This window comes from Macadamia integrifolia, chromosome 11 (genome assembly GCF_013358625.1).
Source record: "Macadamia integrifolia cultivar HAES 741 chromosome 11, SCU_Mint_v3, whole genome shotgun sequence".
NCBI classification, from domain to species: Eukaryota; Viridiplantae; Streptophyta; class Magnoliopsida; order Proteales; family Proteaceae; genus Macadamia; species Macadamia integrifolia.
In genome coordinates, this window is record NC_056567.1 from 13,506,290 (window position 1) to 13,533,398 (window position 27,109).

The 27,109-nt window shown below is 39.5% G+C and overlaps 1 protein-coding gene across 1 annotated transcript in view; it reads right to left on the reverse strand.

Moving 5' to 3' along the window:
- The window catches only part of LOC122094115 (26S proteasome non-ATPase regulatory subunit 13 homolog B-like), a 105,722-nt gene that overhangs the window by 63,849 nt on the left and 14,764 nt on the right, over window positions 1-27,109 (reverse strand). Inside the window, exon 2 of the mRNA XM_042664792.1 lies at window positions 12,788-13,234. Within this exon, the coding sequence (XP_042520726.1) occupies window positions 12,788-13,234 (447 nt within the window). The remainder of the gene's footprint in view (window positions 1-12,787; window positions 13,235-27,109) is intronic.

Below are 27,109 nucleotides of genomic sequence, written 5' to 3' on the forward strand. Positions count from 1 at the left end.
GAATGTGCATTATTTTCCTATTTCTGAATATCTTAATGATGGATGGTGAACTGATGGATTCGAGATGTGTAAGTTAACTCAGATAAGATTGGGACACGTGCAGGTGCCCATGAGATTGTGTGTGATTGTGGTTCTATGGATGGAATTCACAGTTGTAACTATGATATTGACGGTCTGGGGCGCGGCGTTGCCAAAGTGCGTTTCCAGTACCATGGGCCCAGAGGTTAGTAGCATAATTATGATTGTGGCTCTGACGGTCTAGGGTGCGGTGTGGCCGCGGTGCGTTTCCGGTACCGTGGGCCTAGAGGTCAGAAGAGGATGTGTGTTGTTTGACAAGTGGTAATGATTGTAACTACGATGGTTTGAGGCACAGCGTGGCCAATTGTGGGCTTGGAGGTCGGTATAATAGTGATGGCCACTGATGTATGATTGGATACATATAGAATGCATGGTTAGGATTAACAGACCCTAGTACTACGCCCCTTGCCAGTAGGGGTTAGGCGTTGGCTGATCCTAGGGGTGGTGATGCAGTACGGGTGACCAATGGGTTTCCGGCACCGTGGCTGCCTGCCCCACAATACGGGTGACCGATGGGTTTTCCAAGACTGCGACTGTTCGACAGCCCAAGTGACCGATGGGTTTTCCAAGACCGAGGCTATTACCCATCAGGGGTTTTGACCGATGGGTTTTTTGGGACCTGCAAACTCCTGACCCGCAATCTAGTTTGTATCACTGGGTGACAGATGGGTTTTTCGGGACCAGGGATACAATCTATGTTGTTGTAGCACTGATACCTTGGACTTAGTATTTGTTGCTAGGTAATGTAGAATAAAACTGGATCATGAGCATCAGATGACTTGTCAAGCATGCATTTTTACATTTGTTTTAGTTTGCTTGAGTATGCATGGCATCCTTTATTTGCTTGTACTTGTATTATTTGTCTGCTTATACTTGCATTATCTGTTTGCGTGTGCTTGTCTGCTCCCACCACTCATTGAGCATACCCGTGCTCACCCCTCACATTTCCCCTTTCAGATGCCAAGGCTACATCCTTTGTAGCAATGTGTTATGCACTAGGATAAGTAAATTCTAGAAAATTTGTTTCTCACCCCTTTGTGGCATTGAAATTTTGGAGTCCGTTCCTGCCTGCTAAGAACTTCACCAAATGGGACTGTGCTAGTTGTGCTCATGAGAATTCCCCCAAAGGGATTGGAAGTATTTTTTTAGAGATAACTCAAGGTGGTGATATGTACTCCAGTTTGGCTAAGGCTGAAATTTTTTCTCTTCTACATGAATTCAGAAACACAAAGACTAGATCTGATTAGTTATTGGTTGAGGGTGACTCATTAGCATAAAGAATGGTTCATGGAGAATCTCTCATCTGATTTCTGAAATGCATGCCTAAGCATCACATATGAACTTCTAATTGCATTGGCAGATAATTTCTCCAAGCAAGGTCTCTTTGAGGACTTCATACCAAAGGCTGCTTTTTTCTCCCATTAGTGCTGTTTATCTATTACATAGGCTCAGTAACAGATGGGCGCTCATTCTGTTATCAAACTGAGGCCCCCAATACTAGAAACAAACAATGGTGTGCTTGGCTGTACAGTCCAACTGGGACCAGCTTTTGGAGTCAACCAAAGATTGCATACCAATGTGAGAACTGACATAAGCTAGGGTTTGTTTAATTACAAGTTTTTTTTTAGTTTGATTCTTCTACTATGGGTTATGAAGGAAAACATTTCTATTTCCACATTTTTGGGTTCCTGTTTGATTATGAATTTGAGTTTGGTAATTTGGTCCCTCTATTTCTTCGACTAGACATGGAGGTAAAGATCAAGGTGAGACCAACAATGCGCCTAGGCAACTGAAGTGGATCCGAGTTCCAAAACCAGAATTGGATCTCTCATATGGAACCGTCCAAGTGTGAGATAAATCAAAAAACTAATGGCAGAACAGTAAATAAACTCAAGTTTCTAAAGAAGGTGGCACTTCTGTAAATAGGTAAAATTTATAAAGGAGTGGAAGTGTTCTAATTAGATGGAACTAAACTAAGAGGAAGTAAAAGTGGTTTGCGTGCATACCATATAGCCCCAAGGACAAACTAGGAATAGGAATCAAAATAAGGACAAACCAGAATAGGCATAAAAAGAAGGGGCACTTTAGGAAAATAAGGGTTTAAGACAACACACTTTATAAGGTTGTCTTCAACCTCTAGACACAAACAGAAGCCCAGCAGCAAGGGTAAAAGCTTGTGGTGATGAGAACTCCTTCCAGATCCATCGATTCAGCCCACAAATTAAAACGGAGGATCGCCATAGTATGTTCTATCGAATCCAGCAATACTAATTGCAGACCTCAAGGGCACAAAGAGTATTTGACTACTGCAAATCAGATCTGGGCGGTAGCTTTCAGGTAGCCTGAGTTGCAGGTCTTGAATCTCACAATAGGAGTTCTCAATAGAAGCCAAGATACTAGGGTTCAGGTCATATATGGGAGTCCTTCCTTCATTCAAAGCCTCGGCCCAAACAGATCACACGCAGGGGAGATTGAAGCACTTGAGTAGGGTTGTAACTGAAATAACCTAAAGGGGGGGTGAATAGGTTACACTAATGGAAATTAAATTCTTTTCGATGTATAGATCCAAATGGGATTGTAAATAAAAAATTAGTTGGTCGACCGAAAAGAGCCGTTGTGGTAAAAAATTAGCCGTTGGAGCTTTTCCAGGGAGACACCGGTCGACCAGGACTTTCTACCGATCGACCGGCTATGGTCTCGGACAGTTCCGGTCGACCGGTACTTCTAGCCGATCGACCGCCAGCTTGACAGATTCTGTTGTCAGAACTCTATCATACTAACCTATCGTCGGTGATTTGACCATAACTTTTTGGTCCGACCTCGGATTAACCCGAAACTAGTTGTGTTGGAATCGTGACTCGATTTCCTATAACTTTTACTGAGAGTCCAAACCAAGTTAAAGACGTATGTTTGTTTGTTAACACCAAAACATATTAAGGAATGTGAACATGTTTCCTAATAATCTCACCCTTTTTGGTGATGACAAACAAACACAGGTAATATAACCAAATACAAGAAATAACAGTAACACAGTTTAAGGTTCAATAAGATACTTTTAAGTCATTTCCAGAAATAGTTCAAAACAAAGATAGATACTTCTCCCCCTTTTGTCAACAGCAAAAAGAGAACCAAAACTACACAAGATATTAAAATACTCCCCCTGAGTATGTGCCAGGAAAAAAAAGATTAAACTAACATAACACATAGAAAAATAACCATAGGTCAGCATTGTATCTCAGAGTATTTCAACAAAAAGTAATGGGAAAGACTTAAAACAAAGACTGGGTTCCACAAGATAAAATGGAATAAGAGTTTAATGGGTAAAATAAAATTATATAAAAGGAGCAAGAACTCCTATTCCTCTGTATCCTCATCCTCTGCGTCCTCTTCTTCTTCTTCTTTGTCATCTTCATCTTCCTCGTCTTCGCGTAGGAGCTTGAGAATCTCATTCTGCTTTCTTTCCATCTTCACCAATTGGGCAAGGATGATGTTCCCAGCCTTCTGAAGATCGGCGACAGACCGACAGTCGCATAGACTGATTCATCATCACTTCCTTGTTGCTGTGGCTAGCTGGGTCCAGCATCAGTCTTTTTAGAGGCAGTGGTCTTCTTGGGAAGGAGGTGCATCTTGCGAATAATGGAAATATTGATCTCTTTAGGAAAAGGCTCAAATGATTCACCAGAGAAATCCACATGAAAGTGGTCCAGGATTTGGCAAATCATCCTTCTATAGGGAAGATTTCCCTTTTGAAGGCTGTCACCATGGATAATCATGGTTTTGAGCAAAATGTAAGGAAGATTGATGCTCACAGTCTTGCAGATACAGTAGGTAAGATAAGCATGGAATGGTGAGACCTCATCTCTATGACCACTCTTTGGTAGGATGTTGTAGGAGATGATGAGATTTACAATCCTCCCTATATCGGTGAGTTCCTTAGCCTTAATCTTGTGAGTATTAGCATATTCCTTCATGATGCTAGAGTACACACAGTCAACATCCATGAATTGTTCTATATAGGTCTTGGATTGGTAGTATTTGAGTTCCCCTTCCACAGAGATGTCTAGGATTTCTCCTAACATCATAATGTCTATATCTATAGGAACTCCCTTAACATAGGAATGGACTAGAAGATTGTCACCTTCACCAGAGAAAGTAAGGTTGCAAAAGAACATTTTGACTAGGTGGGGATAACAGTTGAACTCTAGTTTGAGAATGTTGCCCCATCCCAAAGCATCAAAGAGGTCTTTGATGTCATACCTGGACAAAGAGTCGGAATTGATGATTCTTCCTTGCTCTATGTGTCGAGAAATGTATAAATCCCATGATTCTTGAGCAATAGAGGAGAAGAACCAGATATCTTTGTCAGAGGCCTTCCGTTTTCCCTTTTGAGCAATGGTCTTCTTGGCTCTGTGTGGCCGGTGAGAGTCCATGATGATGAAAGGCGTAAGAAGAGAAGAAAGGCAAGAGTTTTTAAGAGGGAAAGGAAAGGATCTTGAGAAACTAGGTTAGAAATGGGTTCTAAGCTAGGGTTTTGGGAGAGGAATAGTCAAAATAGGGTTTTAGGCTAAAAGGGGTTTTTAAAATGAGGCAAAAAGGTTCAAAAAATCTATTTTAAAAGAGTTTAGAATCGAGTTTTCGGTGGCGCCGGTCGACCGGTAGATGGTGGCGGCCAACCGGTATTTCTTTCTGTCAGTGGCAGTCAACCGGAAGATTTGAGGCGGTCGACAGGTAGATTCTAGAATTGCCTGAAAACCTAGAAAATTATGAATTTTGAAGGGGTTTTTTAAGTCCGGTCTTTTGGAATAAATATGCATGAAAGAATGTTTAATCTTTCAACCAAATGGGTTGCAAATTCCAAGCTCCTTCCTTAGGAAACTAAAACGCTCTTCACCTAGTGGTTTGGTGAATATATCTGCGAGTTGTTTCTCAGTTTCAATGTATTCTAGAGAAACATCACCATTTTGAATGGTGTCTCGCAGAAAGTGGTGTCAAATGTCAATGTGCTTTACCCTTGAGTGTAAAATGGGGTTTTTACTCAAGTTTATGGCACTGGTGTTATCGCACATGATTGGGCAAGATTCGAAACTCACTCCAAGGTCTTGGAGAGTTTGCCTCATCCAAAGGATTTGGGCACAGCATCTACCAGCTGCAACATCTTCGGCTTCGGAGGTAGATAAAGCAACAGAGTTTTGTTTCTTGCTAAACTAAAAAACAAGGTAAGAGTCGAGAAAGTGACAGGTACCACTGGTACTTTTTCTGTCGATATGGCAGCCTGCGAAGTCAGCATCTGAAAAGCTGACTAAGTCAAGGGGTTGGTTTTTGGGGTACCATAACCCAACATTACAAGTGCTTTTCAAATATTTAAAAAATCTTTTCACAGCTGTGAGGTGAAATTTCTTAGGATCGGTTTGAAACCGAGCACATGCACATACACTGTATATTATGTCAGGTCTACTTGCCGTTAGATATAGAAGGTTCCCAATCATGCCTCTATATCTAGTTACATCCTCAGAAATGCCATCTTCCTTGGTTAGTTTCAAGGATGAGCTCATCGGAGTGTGTGAAGATTTTTTACTGCTAATGCCAAATTTCTTTAGCAACTCCTTGGTGTACTTGCTTTGGTTTATGAAAATTCCATTATCAATTTGTTTTATTTGAAGATCAAGGAAGAAATTTAACTCTCCCATCATACTCATTTCAAATTCATTGTTCATCTTGCTACTGAAATCAGTAAACATTCTCTCGTTGGTTAAGCCAAAGATGATATCATCTACATAAATTTGAACAATGAGTATGTCATTCTTCAAGTTCTTCACGAATAGGATTGTGTCAATCCTCCTCTTTGAGAAGCCACTTTCTATCAAGAAAGTACTTTAATCTCTCATACCAAGCTCTAGGAGCTTGTTTGAGGCCATACAGGGTTTTCTCAAGTTTATAAACATGGTTTGGAAACTTAGGGTCTTCAAAACCAGGGGGTTAAGCTACATAGACCTCTTTTTGAATGTATCCATTCAAGAAGGCACTTTTGACATCCATTTGATATAGTTTGGAGTCCTTATGGCATGCAAAAGCTAGTAGCATTCTAATGGACTCTAACCTTGCTATTGGTGCATAGGTTTCATCATAGTCTATTCCCTTTTGCTGATTATACCCTTTGGCTACTAGTCTCGCTTTGTTTCTTACCATGTTCCCATCTTCATCCAGTTTATTGCGAAAGACCCACTTAGCACCAATGATGATGTGGTGGTCAGGTTTTGGGACAAGTTCCCATACCTTGCTTCTTTCAAACTGGTGAAGCTCCTCTTGCATAGCAATAATCCAATCACTATCTTTTAGTGCTTCTATGTTCTTGGGTTCGATCCTTGAGATAAATGCAGTGTGATTGCATTACCTCTCGGGTTTTAGATCTAGTTTGGATTTCTCCATCTAGATCCCCTATAATGTTTTCTAAGGGATGATTCCTATGAGGGATGACTTCCTTAGGAAGTGTTTCTACTTTTTCAATGGTAACATCATTAGAATCATCCATCAAACACGGTATCATCATCATCAACAAGAGATTTATTCATGTTATTAGGCAATGATTCATCAAATCGTACATTCATAGATTCTTCAACAATTAATGACCTTTTATTAAAAACTCTATATGCCCTACTGTTGAGTGAATATCCTAAGAATATTCCTTCATCAGATTTCTTATCAAATTGTTCAAGATAGTTTTTAGTGTTTAGGATGAAACATTTACACCCAAAAACTCTAAAGTAGTCTACTTTTGGCATTTTACCAAAGTACAGTTCATAAGGGGTCTTGGAAAGTAAAGGTCTGAGAATTATCCTATTTAACACATAACAAGCTATATTTACAGCTTCAGCCCAAAAGAAATTAGGCAGGGAATACTCATTGAGTATAGTCCTAGCCGTCTCTTGTAGTGACCTGTTTTTCCTTTCAACAACCCCATTAGATTAAGGTGTTCTAGGAGCAGAGAAATTATGGTCCATTCCATACTTGTTGCAATATAAGTCAAATTGACTTATATTGTCAAATTCTCCTCCATGGTCACTCCTCACAGAGGTTACTATATACCCTTTCTGATTTTGCAGTCTATTACATAGAGTTGCAAATTCATCAAAGGCATCATTTTTGTTTTTCAGAAAAACAGTCCGAGTGTATCTAGGGTAGTCATCAACGATTACAAAGCTATAACTTTTACCACTCATACTAGATACATTGATAGGTCCAAATAAGTCTAAATGAAGAAGTTCCAATGGTCTAGAGAAAGAGACAATATTCTTCGACTTGTGGGAGACTTTAGTTTGTTTGCCTTTTTGACAAGCATCACAGAAATTGTCTTTCTCATACTTGATCTTAGGGAGGTTCTTCACAAGATCCTTGGATGCAATGGTTTGAATCAACTTGACATTTACATGTCTAAGTCTTCTATGCCATAATGACGACTCACTATGGTTAGAAACCAAGCATGCATTCAAGGAACTTGATTCGTCAAGCATACAAACATAGATATTGTTTTTCCTAGTCTCTTTTAGAATTAGATTTTCATTTACATCTTTAATGCAACAATGAGAGACATTAAATTCTACTTTGTATCCAATACTACATAACTGACTTACACTTAGGAGGTTATAATTCAAATTTTTCACAAAGTAAACATTTGAGATTGAAATACCTCCAAGTCTTATTTTTCCAATACCAGCAATTTTTCCTTTGCTGTCATCTCCAAAGGAAACCCATCCTCCGTCGTAGTCCCGTAAGCTTGAGAATAGGTTCTTGTTGGATGTCATGTGTTTGGAGCATCCACTGTCGATTACCCATTTGGCTTCCACCTTATTCTTCAAGCAAACCTATAACAGAAATTTAATCGTACATTGGTCCCCATAATCTCATGGGTCCATCATTGTTAGTGTCAAACTTTCCTACTGGAACCCAAAAGGCTTTGTACTTTTTAGGTCTTTGGCTCTGCCGTTGGGATAACTTTGGGTTTCTTTGGGTCCTCTGAGGTTCATAAGATCCATTTGGTCTTTGAGTATAGTATCTTTGAAGTCTATAGGATTCTTGGTTTTGGTATTTCCCTTGTGGTCTGTAAGTCTTCCGATGGCAGTTCTCATACCCTTGGTATTGTCTTTGGGGCCTCTCAATAGAGTATTCTCTTAGAGGTTGGGATTTTCTATACCTAGGCATAGGTCTAGAGTCTTCTTGAGACCTATATTGCCTTCTTAGGGGCATGTAGTAGTAGGTATGGCTAACTCTTGGTCTCTCAGTTTGAGAGTTGGGGTTCTTTCTTTTCTGAGAATGACACTGGTTTATGGAATGTCCTATCTTTTTGCAAAAACCACATTTGATGTAAGAGGTGGATGGTTGGTTTCTTTGGTCACCGCTTCTTGGATTCTCAGTTTGTTTTTCTTTTCTCCTAGATGGATTTTGTCCATTGTAACCCAGTCCCTTTCTTTCATTTGGACCTTTCCTTTGAGATCCAAGAAAATTGTCAAGGTTCCTTTGCCCTTGGATGAAGGTGCAATGGGTGGAGTTCAACTTGAAGTTTTCTTTCTCCAGTTCATTCACCTTTGAGGTTAGTGCATCCACTCTCTTATTGAGTGCGTCAACCTCTTTTTCCAGTTCATTCTTATCAGACTCTAATTTGAGACTTTCTTCATACAAGGCCTCAAAGGCTTCTTGAAGTTCCTCATTAGAGTCCTTTATTAAGGATTTAGGTTAAGTTTGACATACCTCTTGTTCATCATCTCCGATAGCCATCAAGGCGAAGTTGGTCACTTCTTCTTCAAATTCGCTTTTCTCTTCTTCATCACTTGAGTCTCATGTGGCTGCATAAGCTTTCTTATTAGGTTTATGTGGGCATTCGGTTCTGAAGTGTCCAGGCTTTCTGCACTCAAAACATACTATATCTTTAGAAGAGATTTCCTTGGGTTTAATTTTAGATTTACCTTGTTCCCCATAGGATTTGTCTCTGTAGGATTTGTTCTTGTGTTGAAATCTTCCTTTCTTTTTGAGGAACTTGTTGAACTTCCTCGTGATGAGTGAAATTTCTTTTTCCATATCGAATTCTTCATCTTCTTCATCATCGCTTACTTCTTCGATAGTCTGAGATGACTTTGGAGCTATGGTTCTCTTTTTGTTCTCAGGATTTGGTTTGTCAGGATTTAACTCTACTTCATGAGTTTGTAGAGATCCAAGCAAGTAGTCCAAAGAAATTTTCATCAAGTCTTTGGCTTCTTCTATTGCTGCTTTCTTGGGTCTCCAAGCTATAGGCAAGGCTCTTAAGATTTTCCTGACTTTTTTAGCGTTAGTGTAAGTTTTATCTACATTTTTAAGACTGTTCACAATGTCAGTAAATCTTGTAAACATAGAAGATATTGATTCATTTTCTTTCATAAAGTAGGATTCGTAATCAGAAACAAGTTGGTCTACCTTTCTTTCCATTACTTCTGTTGTACCTTCATGTGTGATAAGAAGCATATCCCAAATCTCTTTTGCTATGTCACATGCTATGACTCGGTTGAACTCTTGTTCGTTGAGGGCACACTGAAAGAACGTGATTACACGGAAGTTGTACCGGATGAGAGTGACGTCTTCAGTTGTCCATTCCCCTTCATCTTTTGGTACTGTTTTTCCATCAACTATTTTGGTGATGGTGTATGGTCCATTCTCTATGGCTCTCCATACGAGGATGTTGTGACCACACACAGTTTGTGAATCTGCACTTCTAGAAGGAAAAGTTCTCTCCATTAAAGTAAGGGGTCTCGAGGCGTTCATGCCTTCTGGTGGTCCTTGGAATGTGGCCATGGTCTTTGACTCACTTTTAAGACAATATAGTCTTTTAAATAAATTGAGCTCCCACTATAATACCAATTGAAATAACCTAAAGGGTGGTGAATAGGTTATACTAATGGAAATTAAATTTTTTTCGATGTATAGATCCAAATGGGATTGTAAATAAAATACGGAATGAATATAAAACTAGCACAATCACACAACACCGAGAATTATAGTGGTTCGACTCAATCCGAGTCTAGTCCACTCCCTACAAGAATCCTCTTATAAGGTATTCCACTAGTTCTCCCTTTCAGTATGGTAGGTAGGGAAGAAAACCTTTACAATCTTTTTCACGGATAAGAGTATCCTTACAAATCTCCTTTACATGCAGAGAGACGCCTTTACAATCTCTTTTGGAGGTAGAGAGACACCTTCCTCTTTTTAGGATAAGAGAATCCTTACAACCCTAAGTACAGTCTAGAATTTAACAAAAAAAAAAAAAAATGAGTAATGGAATAAGAGGAATACCTCAAGTGTGGTGCAAATGATAAGAATAAGAGATGAATGATGCATCTTTTGTAAATTCTTCTCTTATGGCTTTGACTTACACAGGAGAGAGTGGAGGACTTGATTGAGACTTGAGCTTTTGTTGGGATTAGAAGAATCGAACAGCTCAAGTAGGATAGAATAATCTTAATGACTCTTGAATGCTTACAATAATGCTCTTAATGTTCTTTCTTAATACTTATTTAATTAAGAGCAGCTAGGGTATTTATAGGTGAGCTTAGTGAAGCATTTTAGGAAGAAAATCAGGCTCTAATGGTCGTATTCTGGGACCACCGGTCGACCGCCATTGGTGGCCGATCGACCGGAAAGAGCCGTTGTGATAAAAAATTAGCCGTTGGAGCTTTTCCAGGGAGACACCGGTCGACCGAGACTTTCTACCGGTCGACCGGCTATGGTCTCGGACAGTTCCGGTCGATCGGTACTTCTAGCTGGTCGACCGCCAACTTGACAGATTCTGTTATGTCAAAACTGTCATACTGACCTGTCGTCGGTGATTTGACTATAACTTTTCGGTCCGACCTTGGATTAACCCAAAACTAGTTGTGTTGGAATCGTGACTCGATTTCCTACAACTTTTACTGAAGGTCCATTTCCTGACACTAACTCTAAGGTTACCCAAAATGCCCTTGAGTCAGGTCAATCTGTTTTCTCATGATTTTACTAGAACACACTGCACTCTTACCACCTAAGGTCATTCTAGTATGATGCATGAGGTGCGTGCATATGCAATGTGTGTATAAATTACAGAATATACTCTCTATCCTATAGTATTCATCTTCGGTCTTTAGGTCTTCGGTCTTGAGGTCTTCATCCACAGTCCTAAATGTCTTTAAGCTTCATGGTCATGTCTACATGAGTTCAAACCTTGATGTCTTGATTCGACCCTTCTAAGTGTTTCTTCAAACTAATTATACTTTCTTCAAGCTAATCACACTTTATCAAACCAAGTTAAAGACGTATGTTTGTTTGTTAACACCAAAACATATTAAGGAGTTTGGACATGTTTCCCAACAGCAACTATCTCCAGAAACAGGGCAGCAGCTAGGTGTAACAAACAGAAATAAAGACAAGAAGAAGATAGAGTTGAAGAAGAAAGGGAAGGGAATACCAGAGAAGAGAATTTCAGAGAGGGAGAACAAGAGATTCGCAGCTCACAACAGCCATGGTTTCTCCCAAAACATTTATTTAATTTCAATCAATTCAAGTCCCATCGTTGGGTACAATAACAGTGTTTAAAGACAAAAACATAAACCTACTTTCCTATTCTGAAATTGAACAAACTTGCACCTAAATCTAAACATAGAAAAAAAACCTCACTCAAATAAAAACAAGAATCAATTCTAAATTCCTATTGTTTCTAACCCTAAAACGAAAATAAATAAAGGAATCAAATCAACCCCAATTAAATAAATTGTCCAACTGCATCAGCAATGCCTTGAAACCTATTTTTTGTGCAATACTTGAAATTTATCAAAACAACCAAAATATACACGAAACAGAAAGATACAACATCCACTAGGGGTCAGGGGAAATGGTACAACATTACAAAATCCACACTGAAACCATCCTCACAGCATACAATAAAATACGCCCAATTTACATGGAGTGTTTTTCACCCCTTCTCAAGCCAATGAGCCCACTAAATCGTTGATAGACCTTAAACCAGAATTTGGTTTTATCTTTATTTGGGCCTTTACATGGGTTGTTTAGAATAAGTTGGGACATTAGTTAAGTAGCTACTTCCAAAGTTTGAGATAAAGTAACTTCTCAATTTCCTTGGCAATGGAAATGTGTACATGTAAAAGGATTATCTCAAGGATATCAAAAACGGTTAGAGTGTGAAGATTTTGCAGATATTCATGAGCTGTATTTGGAAACAATGCTTTTGTATTCTAACAGTCCAATGGATGGAACCACAGAAACAAAATGTTTTCAACATTCCCTGCTGTCGATATGGATGTCTTGAACTTACAATTTAATTAACGCAGTAGGAAATTTGCTCATGGACCATGACAGTTCCACTGATATACTGTAAATCTTATCTTTTCTCCTAAAGATTTTTAAGCATTCATCATTCAAGAAGTCTATTGATCTTTGAAGGTGGTTTTATTTTTTCTTCTTTTTTTGGGGGGAAAAACCAATGTCCTAAATAATTCTTTCCTCTGAATTCTAGAAGTGATATTAAACTTGTGGAACTTAGCTACTCAATTCATCAAAATATGTTAATTAGCAGCTTCAAGCACTCAGCTATCAGGACAGCTGATGTTTGTTCTTCAAGGGGTAAGGGGTGAGTGATGAGTTCCATCTAATATTTGTAACCATTGGTTTACCTAAGTCTGTGTAAAGGAAAACATACCAGCTTGAATGACTCTGACAGTGACTCCACTGATGTGTATGCCAGATAAAGAAGAGCATTTTTGTAAAATTCCGCAAATTCTTGGCGAGACTTGTGGTACTGTGAAGAAACCCAGTAATAGCTTGCATATACTGATGGATCAATATCAGTCATGCTATCAAGCGTACTCTTCCCATCTTCCAAGAGTTTCTTGCACTCTTTTTGATCTCCTTGCTCAAGCTTGAATGCAGCTATCTGCATCTTGACATAAAGGATTGGCTCCTCTATGCGCAACTCCTTAGTGGCACGAAGCTTTTCAATTACACCTTCAAGATAACCAATGGCAGATTCTTTCTCTGCATATTGCCGAGAAACTATGACAGAGAAATGTGCAAGCTTGAGCAGATTGATCTTTGTCTCAAAGTCGGTGATGAAATTATGATATAACTGTATTAAAGCATCACCTGCCTGAAAGAAAATATTAGAAAGGAAACGGCAATAAATTTTAGTAAATGTCTTCCAATCTAAGCACAGAGGCAACTGAGAACATAGAATTTAGAATGCACATTTGTGAATGGTAGCAACCATATGCAGAAGAAAGGATAAAACCAGGATATGGGATTAAAACCATAAATTCCTATAATAGAATCAGGCCACTAAAATGATAATATCTTAAAGATGTATATCAAGGCAATAATTTCAACTGATACATGACAAACAAGGAGAACTAGCCAGATCGTAACCACACAGATACAAGACAAACTCAATCACATCTTTTCACACGCTGAGGTATGACACCACTTCTCATCAGTTATAGAAGAGTCCAGAATAAATGCAAACTTAAAGGACAAGGAGATGGTCAGCCTGCAAGCCATACATGTTGCAGTAATATTCAAGACACAAATGGAACAGGAGTGGGATTTGACCAATTGTTGACAGTCAAAGCATTTGACGGGATTCACAATTAGTACCCCTTCACCTCCTGATTGAATGTGGAGCATGTTGGAATGCTAAGTAAGGGTATTTTGGGAATGTATATCTAACTTGTACAAGTGGGGAAAACATGTTACTTATACAGGGGGTTGTCTTACATCTTTTTCCATTCTCAATCTGATTTCTCACTAATATCTGTCACTCCCCACTGATTACTAAGAAACTTAACTTGGTATCAGAGCCAAATTGCTGGTCTGAGAGTCAGATATGTGACCCCCTGTTTTCACCTTCCTAATGAGGAAGCCAGAAGATGAGTGGTCCACAAGTCATTAGAGGACGTAAGGATCTTTGTTTGAGATCCGTAAGGTTGTGAGAAACAGATCTGCTAAAGTGATTGAAGCGGAAAGATTGAATTGATGAAACTCTAGCACCAACACCTCAGTCCACCAGATATGGCCATCATCCTTTGGTTCTTCTTAATCTGAGATGTTTGGAGCATCAAACCAGCACTATTCAAGTCAACCTAGAGCCTTATATCAGAAGCCTAAGTGCCAAGTTCAGAAAGTTCATGCACTGGTTGCAGTACCTCATACATAGACACGCTTCAGTATTGCCAGGAAAGTACGGTTCTACTATCAATCAGGATTGTTTGGTGAAATGTAATGATTTGAGTATAGGTTTCAGGTTTTGAGTAATTTTCCTTTTTGGAAAAAAAAAAAAAGCAGAGTTATAAAATTTTTTCTCAATATTTTTGTGATTTTCTGAAATCTGAGAGAGGGCTCCCTTGAACTGAGAAGGATAGTTAAAAAACCTTGGTTCGGGATCGCCTACAAGCCCACCCAAGTGTGAAACAACTCAGGCAATAAGGTTGATGAAAGTTCCGTAACTATCTGAAATTTACAAAGGAGAGTGGCCATCTGGTAATATAACAGAATCTTAAAGGCACTTGAGTGATAAGTCTATGAATAAAACAGGACACGAATGGCATTAAGTATTAATGATTAACGGTAATCTTGGCATGAATGTAAAAGAGAAATATCAAAAGGATTAAGGATAAAGAGTAAGCAATTTTAGGAAATTCAGAAATAAGGGTTTTAGTAACTCATGGTATGAAGTTGTCTTCAACCTCTAGACAGCAAACCAGTGACGGAGAAGAAGCTGCTTCAAAGAGCATTACTCCTCACACAAGACCCAAACAGGCTGGGTTTTAGGGATGAAATCACAACTAGGTACCCACTAAGAAACCAGTGTTAACAAATCCAAATCGTTAGTCCAAAGGCCAAACAGCAGAATAAAATCCTTGAAAGTATGACTGGCAGTAAGTTCTGAACCACTGAACCAGCCTGGTTCGCAGGTTTGGTTCTCTAGATAAAAGGGGTTTGTTTTCGGGCATAGGCCTGAGGGTTTGGAACTTTGAATCACATATGGAGGGGCAGCCTGAGTCCAAAATCTCAGTGCGAGAGTGACAGAATTGAGGTAGATCGATTCATCACATGAGGGCTGCAAGTACCAGTAGAGTGGAGCAGGAAAAAAGAGACAAGACGAACAAGAGCTAGATGGAAGGAAAACTAAAAAAAACAGGAAATAGGTGAAAATCAGATGAGAACTGAAGAAGAAAGAAAATATTATACTTGAGAGAAAGAAAAGAGAAGGAGGCAAACGGTTGGCCAGCAGAGCACGATTAAAACACAAGGAATAACAAAAAGGAAGGAGAAAGAACAAGAGGGGAAGAAGGAAGGAAGGAATCGTCCAAGAGGAATGGGGGAAGAAGAAGAGCACCATAGCCAACCAGCTACCTCAGGACACACAGGATACAACCCAAAACAAAAACTCAAATTTTTATTCCATTTTACTAATCTCCAACCAATATATGCATATAAATAAGAAAAGAAAAAGACACCAATAAGGAAACAACTCTACTAAGATTCCTAACCCAAAACAAATTCAAAACCTTGCTTAGTGTTTCCTACGTATCCTACCCAAAATAAAATAAACCTCCCTAAATATCCTACTGAACCAACAACCTGGTTTGGAATCAGTTCCTTGTGGTCTAAAAGTTCCATCAGGCCAAACCGATCCAACCAAATATCTGCATCACTTTGATTAAAGGGTACAGTGGGGACTACACACCTAGTTAGAGTGTCCAACCAGATTTTTTACAACATTTGTTAACTGTCTGAAGTGAGTGGATCAGTGGAATCCACTTCTGCTAAAGAAAGCAATACAAGTCCAAGTATTCCTGCAATGTACAGTTTAACTCCTATATCCATTGTCAATTTAGATAACACCAATTATATAGACTGATCACATCCCATAAACTTGTCTTTGAGAAGTCGTGGAAAGTTAGGATATAAAACTGGAAAAGTCAAAGCTCATAGTCATAGTGATCCAGTATAATAGAAATGGGAGACGGAAAACTCCACAGTGATGGCATTGTTGACTTTTTATATGAAACCAGAAATCAGTAGGAGAGGTTTATACATAAATCAACAGCCAGGGAAATACGGAAAAATTGCCAGAACATTAGATCGAGTGGGTGATTCAACCAGGTTTATCATCTCCACAAGATTATCACCATGGAATATGGTGAGATGCCAATTTCTGAATACTATAACACAGTGATTGGTCTATAGGAATAATACGATCATTGTAGAGACCTCCGATCAATGAATCTCGGGGATGTCTATGGGAATAATAGGATCATTATTGGAGCTGATTTGGTAGTTGCCCCAATCCACGATACACTTCACCAAATTCGTCTGAGGTGGTATGGCCATGTCCAGAGGAAGCCCAAGGACGCCCTAGTAAGGAGGAGTGATCTTATATAGTTAGAAGGAGCTAAAAGAGATAGGGGCAGACCTAAAATGACCATAGGGGAAGTGGTGAAGAATGAAATGCACAGTCTAGGTCTTGTCCCAAGTATGACTTTGGATAGAGCCTATTGGAGGGCTAGGATCCACGTAGCCGACCCCACTTAGCTGAGATCTCCTGACTTGTTGGGTTGTTACCTCTTTCCTCCAACTCTCATTTCTCATCTTCTTATTCTTATTATTATTATTATTATTATTATTATTATTATTATTATTATTATTATTATTTCTATTGGATCCATGTAGCCAACCCCATTAAGTTGGAAAAAGGCTGAGTTTGTTGTCGTTGTTGTTGTTGTTGTTGTAAGGGTGAAGACGAAGTCTAGAATTTCTGAGTAGGAGCATATCTTATTTCTCCTTAGAGGTTTGAACCAGAATATAAACCAATTGGAGTTCAGATTTTGAGTGAAGTCCTTCCATCCTTTGGTGAAGTGTGTGGATATAAACAGAATGAAGACAAGATGACATCCTATGAAGATAAATCACTTCCTAGAGAAGTTTGCTTTAGCCTTTGCCTGTCAAAGACACAAATCATTCTGGAGGAAGAGGACAGGGTGCAGGTATGGGGATGACAAGTATAAACTCAAATGTGAGCATTATAGCAAGGCTAGACATACTAAAGAGACATGTTGGGTACTTCATGGCCATGGTTCAAGGTTTCAACTGATACTGTCGAAATTTCCCACATTTCCATGCTATCCCATGTTTCCGATACCAAATACCATGTGACTTTTAAAACTCACTGGTTTCGACCAGTATCAACCAAACTTCCCACATTTTAACCGAAATTGAGAATTTTCGAGGGGGCCAATGGATTCGACCCTTTGAGTGGAAGCAACATTTATAAAACTTTTTCAAATTGGAAACCAAGCCTTCTTATTTCAAAATTTTGACCCTCTCCCAATATTTCTTCTTTGTGAAGTGGAAAACTTGGGAAAACAATCAAGATTTTGCCCTTGTGCCATCAAATCTTCATTCGAAGCTTGGATCTTGCACATTCATAGCAAATCTACCTAAGGAATAAAGCTTGGACCGAAAAGGTAAATTCCATCTTCCCCAAAAATCATTTTTTATAGAATATACTTGGACACTCTACTTGGAATTGACTATTGACTGTTGACTATTGCTTGTTGAGACTTAAAACTTGAGACTCGAGAGATAACTCACAATTATGTAATATTATTATTTATTTTGGATCTTTTACATTATGTTTTGTTTGTTTTAAACTTTTAATCATTTATTTTACATTTTTTGTCAGTAAATTATAAATGTACTTATGTAGTATTGTCATAGTCAACGACTCAATGTACATTAGCAAACTTTGGTCAACACCGCAAGTATGACTTTAGGTGTTTTTTTCATAAAACTAATTATGTGAATGAGTTAAAAATGTGTAAAATATGGCGTACACAAAAAATCAGGCAAAAAAAAAACACATTTTAGGGGTCGAAACTAAAGTTTCCCCCAAAGAGGGAAAATTTCCCAGATTTCGACCAAAATTTCAGTCTCCCCAAGGGTCGAAACCCGATGTTTTGAGCCTTGTTCATGGCCGTCCACTAAAACAAATGGTCGGTATAACTCGAAGTGGTAGGATAGAAGGAGCTAGAGCTAATACTGCTCTTACTAACAGTGACCCTCGAAGAAATCTTCCGCACTCTAGACCACACATTGATGGTAAGCTCCTTACTAGAGAAGAAATTTAGAGCCTTAAGCATGCTATGAAAAAATAACAAAGTAACTCCACTACTGTTATCTCATGAGCAGAAGGATAGACACAGAGCTTTAGGGGAGGAATTGGTCCACTACACCAGGTGGTAGTGGTAGTGGATCTACATAGCCAAAGCCAAAGGGCAGGAGGCAAGTTGGTTTGCCCTTTAGGATATCACAGAATACGAGGGCAGCTTCAATTCTAGTACCACTAACACCATGGCAGGACCCCATACTAGAGCTGGATCTCAACATCTTACAAGAAAAAAGGCCACAAACAATGTAAACCGACACACATTTGGAGTGATGTGAGTGGGGGACTATTGGGCAGCCTATGTCTAAGTGGTTGTTATTAAATAGCATCCCAATACACCACTACAGCTCCCTATTATCAGACGATACTAGATGCGGTGTTTAAGGTTGTTCCAAGGGCCCACCGCATACGAGGTGACGAATGTGTATTTGCCCCCCGTAGAATCAGAAGCTTTAGGAGTATATAAATGGCCTAAAGGAGATGTGGGACAGATATGGGATGGCGATCATCGGTGATGGTTGGACTGGGCCAATGAGAAAGTCCATCATCAACTTTATGGTTTACTGTGGCATGAAAACAATATTCCTAAAATCTGTGGATGCATCCAAGAAGAAAAATGATGCAAAACACATTTATAAGTTGCTAAGGGAGGTGGTCTAGGTGGAAGTAGAGAGCATTGTCCAGGTTGTGTCCAAGTTGTGATGGACAATGGAAGCAACTTCAAGAAGGCCAGTGAGAAGTTGATGCATAACAGTAGGTATTGGCTTTATAAACCTTTTGCGCAGCCCACAGCATTGACTTCATGCTGAAAGAAATGGGGAAGATAAAACTGGTCCAACGAGACAAGTGAGCACCTCTGTCTAGAACCATGGCTTTGCACTAAATCTTCTAAGGGAGAGCTGTAGTGGGGATTTGGTCGGGCCCGACATCACTAGATTCACCACCAACTTCATTGCACTGAAGAGCTTTGAGGAGAAGAAAGCCAGAATCAATTTTATGTTTACATTTAAGAAGTAGTTTGAGTGGAGGGAGTGGAGTTTGACTGGTGGTAAGGCAACACCGGAAAGCATTTCATTTGAGGAGTTTTGGCACCACTGAATAAGGTGGTGAAAGTTTTGGACCTAGTGGTTAAGGTCCTAAGGATGGTGGACTCTGCTTTCAAGCCCACCATGCCACTTGTATGATGTGGACATGAGGAAGTATAACATGTACAATTCGATGTCATGTGGCAGCAAAACCTTCCTCAAGATTATCATGGATCGTTGGGAGCTTCAACTGATGCATCCACTGCATAACGTTCGTGAGTATTTTCTTTATTGTATGTAATTCACACTGCATTTTATAATTTATAACATATATTAATAGTTTACCATACATCAACAATATCTACATATGAATTTTCAGCATCCTATTTTAACCCCAAGTATCATTATAGCCATAGACTTGGCATGAATCCGGAACTTATAGAAGCAGTAAAGCAAGTGGTTGCCAAGTTGGAGCCAAGGTTCACGGTATCGGGTTTCAACTAGGTTTCGACCCCTGGTGAAATCGAAATTTTGGTCGAAACCTGAGAAATTTCGAGGATACCGAGGAATTTTTCCCGATATGGTGGAAACTTAGGTTTCGACCCCCAAACAATGTTTTTTTGGTCTGATTTTTTGTGTACATCCTATTTTAAACATTTCTAACACATTTACATCATTAGTTTCCTAAGAAAAAACACAAAGTCTTACTTGTGTGGTGAACCAAAGGTTCGATAATCATTACGCTGACTTGCTGACTTGCTGACTTAAATTCTAAAACTATATTATGTAATGACTATATATAGTCTACAATCTACATCAAAACATAAGACATAATCCAAATGATCCAAAATAAATAAAAATATTACATCATCAATAGTTATCTATCAACACTCAACAATAGTGACTCAATTACTCAACACTCGAAAGTAGTGACTTAATTCCATGTAGAGTGTCTAGGCAGTTCTAGTTCACGAGCTGCGTACCACTGCAGATGTCATAGTTGCTCCTCTGAATGCACCACATACAAGTCCCATGACATGTTTTAGGCCCAATTGTTTTGGCAGTTCATCACTACCCATCTATAAGATGCATCATCAGCATTAGCTAGATATCCCAGCCTAGGGAGTGGTTCAGCCATAGATCATAGTGATAGGATGTATATGTGGCATACAAGGTTGGGATGGATATCCAAAGATATTGTCAACAAAAGAAGACCCACCCCCTGAACTATTCTCCTGTCCAAATGAAGTTAAAGATCCACCCTACTGTCCATACCCACTACCATATCCAAATGAACCGGCGCTCTCGAAGGATGGCACACAAGGTTTGGGGAGATGGGATTTACCTTTTTTAAGCTCCCTTCCTTAGGTAGATTTGCTATGAATGTGTAAGATCCAAGCTCATAATGAAGATTTGATAGCACATGGGCAAAACCTTAGTGTTTTCCCAAGTTTCCCACTTTATAGGGAAAAAATAGGGGGAAAGGGTCGAAATTTTGAAACAAGAAGGCTTGGTTTCCCATTTAAGAAGGTTATATAAAGGTTGACCCATTTGGTCCAATCGAAAATTCCCACATTTCGAGGAAAATTCCCACATTTCAGTCGAAATGTGGGAATTTGACTGAAATGTGGGATACTTTTAAAAGTCACATGGTATTTGGTATCGGAGTCCTGGAATACCGTGGAAACATGGAAAATTTCAACGGTATCGGTGGAAACCTTGAACCATGGTTGGAGCAAAATGATGTAACACAGTCTATTTGCAACAATGAGGGGGGTTTTGTAATTTTGTGCCTCTTTCCTCTTACTTTCAATCTCCATCTTTCATTTCTATGCCATCCCTCTTTATCTTTTCCTTTCCTTATTTTCTTCATTCTCCTTTTATGTTTGGACCTCATTTTTCCCTACTTTGTTTTGCATAGATCCTTGTAGCCAACCCCATTAAGTTGGGAATACTTGTGATTGTTGATGGTGGTGGTGGTGGTATTAGCAACTAAGTTAAGAATATTCTAAATGGGTAGAGATAAAAAGTTTAATGGATGCCTTAAGGAGTTTGGAGCCCCCGCCGTATTGGTTGCCGAGCACATATTGATGCTAGTATGCAATTTAGTATGTTATTCTCTCATTGTCTTACATCTATATAAAGACCTGTGAAATGCAAATTAACGTCTTTTCGTAGTTATGCAGCTGGCTGGTGGGTGTTGGTAATGGTGCGGCACAAGAATTGAGGAAGCAATCAAGGTGCTCTCCTAGACATGTTCAGCCTCTGGCTGTGAGGAAAATTGGAGTATGTTTTTGCTCTTCCACTCCAAGCGGCAAAATCGATTGGGTTCCCAACATCTGGCTTACTTGGTGCATATGCACTACAAAATAAGACCGAAGATGTAGCACACAGGCCTGGGTATAGAGAATGATAGGGACCAGATCAAGCTCGCTGGCATTTTATAATTGGAGTCAAATAAGGAGGATCCTTTGGTGTGGAGGATGAGGGATAGAGGTGAGCCAGTGATTGATCAGATTGGGGTAGACCTAACCCCCATGATGGAGGGCCTTAGGGAATAAGGGGAAAAATCAGAATAGAAGGGGAAGAGAAGGGAATCACACCTCACACATTGCACAACTCAAACTAATTCTCCTTCAAAAAAAATTCATCCTCCTTTTACACTAAATATATACAAGTATATAAAGAGAAAATACTAAGACTCCTACTTAAACTAAAACTGACTCCTATTTCTCTTACATATCCTATACCAAAACAAATATTATAACATAAAAGACATTATGAAACTAAACTACTACCATCCTATGTTGGACCAAAAAACTGGGCTGGACCGGTTCTTTTTAACCCTTGGCTTCCACAGCCGGTCATGTTGATCCAACCAGATAAGTGCAATTGTATCTGCATCAACTCTCCTCCTCTGAAAAGAACTCAACTTCGTCGAGTTTGGATGATGTCCAAGAATGCCATCAGAGTCGATGCGCCTGAGGAGAAAAGCACCAGTTGTCCTCTTGAGTTTGAGTGGGGAAGATCCTTTCAGAAGGAGAACGTCACACTAAACCTAATCAATCAGTCCACCAATGGAATACGTGAGCAAACACCTTTCATTAATTTTCAGATTATTGTTGTTCACCCATCCAACCTTGTAGGGAGTCAGATGAGGCTTAGTTTTCCGACCCAACTTGCGAACAACATCTTCAACAACAACATTTGTACAACTGTCAGGGTCAATCACCATATTACACAAGTTATCATTGCATCGCACCCTGGTCTGAAAGATACTATTACGGCGCCAATCGTCCTCCTCGGGAATCTTCTGTGTAGTCAAAAGAGGACAAATCACATAGAACGGTTGAGGCTAACCATCACTATCACCATCATTAATCTCATTAGGCTCACGATCACATTCAGCCTCCAAATTTACTTTTCTTGTTTTCGGTTGCTCTTCTGGTACATAGGATATAAAATTGTCCTTGTCAATGTATGCTAACAACCGGTTAAGACATTGATTAGCTCGATGCCCGTACCCCTTGCATTGGGAACATTGAATGGCCTCCTTTAGAAATACTGAGTACTAGTCATAACGACGCCGAGGTGGAGAGCAAGGTCGGTCTGAGTCACGTCGAGGTGGAGAATACGGCCGGCTAGGTCGTGAAGATGACATAGATGAAGCACTAGCCTGTGGTCTACTGTTTGATTTTTCCTGTGGGGATGACTGTGGCTGGATAGAACTAGATATGCTACTTAGACAGCATCTTCCATTATAAATGGCCTCCGATTGTATGGGTGTTTCAGACTTTCCTCAATCTGATATGCTATTTGGACAGCATCTTCCATTATAGGCAGTCGGCTAGATGTAAGGGCAACACCAAGTTAAGGGTGCAAACCATTACAGAATTGTGCCACCAATACTTCTTCATCCCACTCAAAATCCGAACAAGTAGCCAAATAATAAAATCTAGCAACATAATCTTCAACGGTCAAATTCTCCTGTTTCAACTGTGCAAACCTGAGATGCATGCTTTGCTTATAATCTGAAGGCAAGAATCTCTGGTTCATGACTTAATGCGTTTCAGCCCAAGTAGTGACTAGACCAATGCCTCGGGTTCGGTTCTGTTGCTGTTGCTTGACCCACCAGACTCCGTGCCTTTCAGTTTAGCCTTTGCAAATAGGATCTTTCGGGTCTTAGTCAATCCGTACCATCTAAAGAATGTCTCTAGGTTGTGAATCCAATCAAGGTACAGTTCTAGATTATTATCTCCAAAAAAATCAAGGACATCCAATTTTGCTGCTCTTTCTACTCCATCAGGTGGAGGTGGTGGTGGTGGTGGTGGTGGTGGTGGCGGTGTATAATGTGATGGCGGTGGTGGTAGTCGGACTAACGGATCCTGTGGAGTGGTGTTGGAGGAATCCCTAGATTGAATAGGACTCTTTCCTTTATCTATTGCCACCAAACGATCAATAGAACCTTGCATGAATTTCATAGAGACTTGCATGGATTCCATCATTGTCTTAAGGGAAGTGACAACGGTAGTGAGAGCATAAATTTTTGCATCAGTTTCTCTCTTATAAGAGTTCAGCTGTTGAATAACTTCACTATTGGCAACACTTGAATATGATGGTAAAACAGTAAATAAATGATGTTTAAAGGACAATGGCAGAATAGTAAATAACTCTAGGTTTTTTTTTTTTTTTTTTTTTTTTCGTTAGAAATTCAATTTGAAACACAAAAAGAATGGGGCTTTACGTATTAGGGGAGGGTGGTATACTTGGAAGGACAAGGTAAGAAGGTGTAGGAGTAATAAGAGGTGGGGAGGTACTTTGGGGAGTAAGGAAAATATGGGATAAAAGAATTAAAAGATAAAGGAAAGAAACAACAGAAAGAAAAAAGAGAAAAAAAAGGATGGGGTGGTTTCGGTTACCGACAAAAGGGACTGGGGAGGTCTCCCACTTGGAGAGAAAACTAGCAGTCGACTTCCCTTCTGATTGAACCATGGGAGTTGAAGGAGTTTGCGCTACAACAAAGGGGAATCAACAAGAGGAAGGGAGAGGAGTTCCAGGGACTGGTGGCAACGATTTGTAGGTACGCCCTGTGTCCTTTCTCTCTCTTCTCGTCTTCTCTTCTTCTTTGTTTGTTCTTTCTTCTATTCTTTCTTCTCTTTCTTTCTTCTCTTCCTCGACTTCTCTGCTTCCTCTTCTTCTGCTGCGTCTCTCCTCTTTTCTTCTCTTTTTTTTTCTGGTTCGATCTTCTCTCTCGACTCTCTTTTTTTTTCTTTTTCTTTTTTTTTTTTTTTCTTTTTTTTTTTTTAACCGCTAGAGACACCCTAGGAGGATGGGGTTTTGGTTAGGATGATGGTAAGAGAGGTTTTTTTTTTAATGGTTGTTCTCAATCTTGGCATGAGTCCTAAACTGAGAATGGGAAGGGGAGAAGAGATGGGAGAGAGGCAAGGGGATCCTTCGGCTCTAATATCAAATCGCTGGAGGACCTTAGGGAAGAAAGGGAAGAGAAGGGAATCACACCTCACACGTTGCACAACTGAAACTAATTCTTCTTCAAAATAAATTCATCCTCCTTTTACACCGAGTATATGCAAGTATATAAAGAGAAAATACTAAGACTCCTACTTAGACTGAAACTGACTCCTATTTCTTTTACGTATCCTATCCCAAAACAAATATGATAAAATAAAAGACATTATTAAACTAAACTAAGATTAGCCCTTGTTGGACCAAAAACCTGGGTTGGACCGGTTCATCTTGGCCCTTAGCTTCCACAGCTGGTCATGCTGGTCCAACCAGGTAAGTGCAGTTGTATCTGCATCACCCTATCCAGCCATCAGATGTGGGTGCAGATGTGTATGAGTGCATGCCATTAGAGGGTCGGATATACTCACAAACACATCGATTATTCAAGCCCACACCTGGCAGGGATGACCGGATGATGAGGACCCTGATTGGTCCCATTCCAGTGGTCACACTCGAACACCGTCACCATCTACTCGTGGAGATGACGGTGGCGACGATGATGATGATGATGATGATGGTGGTGATGCATATGATGGACTACAAGAATAATATGTCCATGCACAAGACAAGCGTAGGGAGACCTTGTTTGATCACGCCATAGGATACGAACTATAGTGCACATCCATCCTCCGCATGTGCAAACTACACGAGAGTGCCTCGTCATTGGGTCCAGCCAGAGGAACAGGCTGATTATATGGACATAAATAGCTTTCCTAGCACTATTGGCAGATTGAGTATAAGGCACAACAGATCAAGTGGAAATTGTGTAGCCCATCCTTTGCCAGAGAGAGCAGCTGGTCTTAGTTCAATGCATATGGTAGTTTCATTGGCGTAAGGGAACATACATCATCATCCATTCCCAGCTTTTAGTATGACCCCAACTCACAAGGACAAACTAGATTGTCCTTTGTGGATAGCTTCTCTTACACAGCCTGCCAAGCCGTACATGCTGCAAAACCATCAAGTCACGGCAGTACCATGGTTGGTTTTTCCCATTATGGTGACTTATACCCTAGGATAGGTTACCTCCAGCATGTAAATGAGGCCATCACAGGGCAATTGTGGAGGACTACAAGCGTTTCTTCTCACACACAATGACATGGCATGCATTTGTCATAAAGTCAGAGGAAAATGCACGTCAGTCCATGACTGGGTCGATCTATCAAGTCATAGTTCGAATTAGCAAACAATAATTCTATTGTTGAGAGACTTTGGACTTCAATGTCTCTGTTACTAGTACTTTCTAGTTTGTATTATTTCATAAATAGTTAATCAATGCTATGTTTCTTCATTCATGGTGCATAATTTACTTGTTTTACTTGCCTTTTTTGTCTTCTAATACTAAGACAAGGTGTAGAATAGGAAATATTACATAAGGTATACAATAAAGTTTGGCATATACTACCTAGCAACCACATTGTGCGACTTTTCTTACAAATGAAGGTTTACATGTGTTTATATAGGCTAAAATAAGGTTTCCCTGAAGTATCAAAGCCTAATATGGCCATTTGCCCACCAAAACGGCCAACCGAAACAGTCTAACAAAAGATGCATTTTTTCAGCAAAACTTCTCCAATTTCGATATATTTCGTTAATTTTGGTCTGACCAAAATGGCCTACCAAAACAAGATTTAGAACTATATTGTAGACAATGTGGTTGGGAATGTCAAGCTTTGGCATAAACGTTTGACATTATCCATTTTCGTCATGAAAAAACACTAGCTTCAATTGCTTTCAATTGTATTGAGTTCATACGTATTTCAATGTGAATCTTGTCAATTTTCCAAACATTGTAGATCTCATTACTCTTATAATGGTAATAGAATCAATTCTCCCTTTCACATTGTTCATTCTAATGTTTGGGAACCAGCCCCTTCTACTTTTCTGTTTGGCTATGACTATTTTGTTACCTTTTTGGATGACTACTTTTGAACTATATGAGTGTATCTTTTGAAACACAAAAGATAAAGAGGGTGAACTACTTTGTTACCTTTGTTGATGTGTTTGCTTCCTTAAGAGATTCTATCATATTTTGTGTACTCAATTTGAAACTAGAATCAAGATTCTGAGGACTGTTAACGAGGGTGAATAATATGTGCTAAGTGAGAGGACTTACACGGGAGATTTGAAACTTAAATGCAATATGACTCCCTAAGGAACAGGCTCATTTTTGTCTCCTGGGGTCTTTCGCTTTCCATCTTCTCCCCCCCCCCCAATTGATGTGCCCCCCATTTGTTCCTATTTGGCTGTA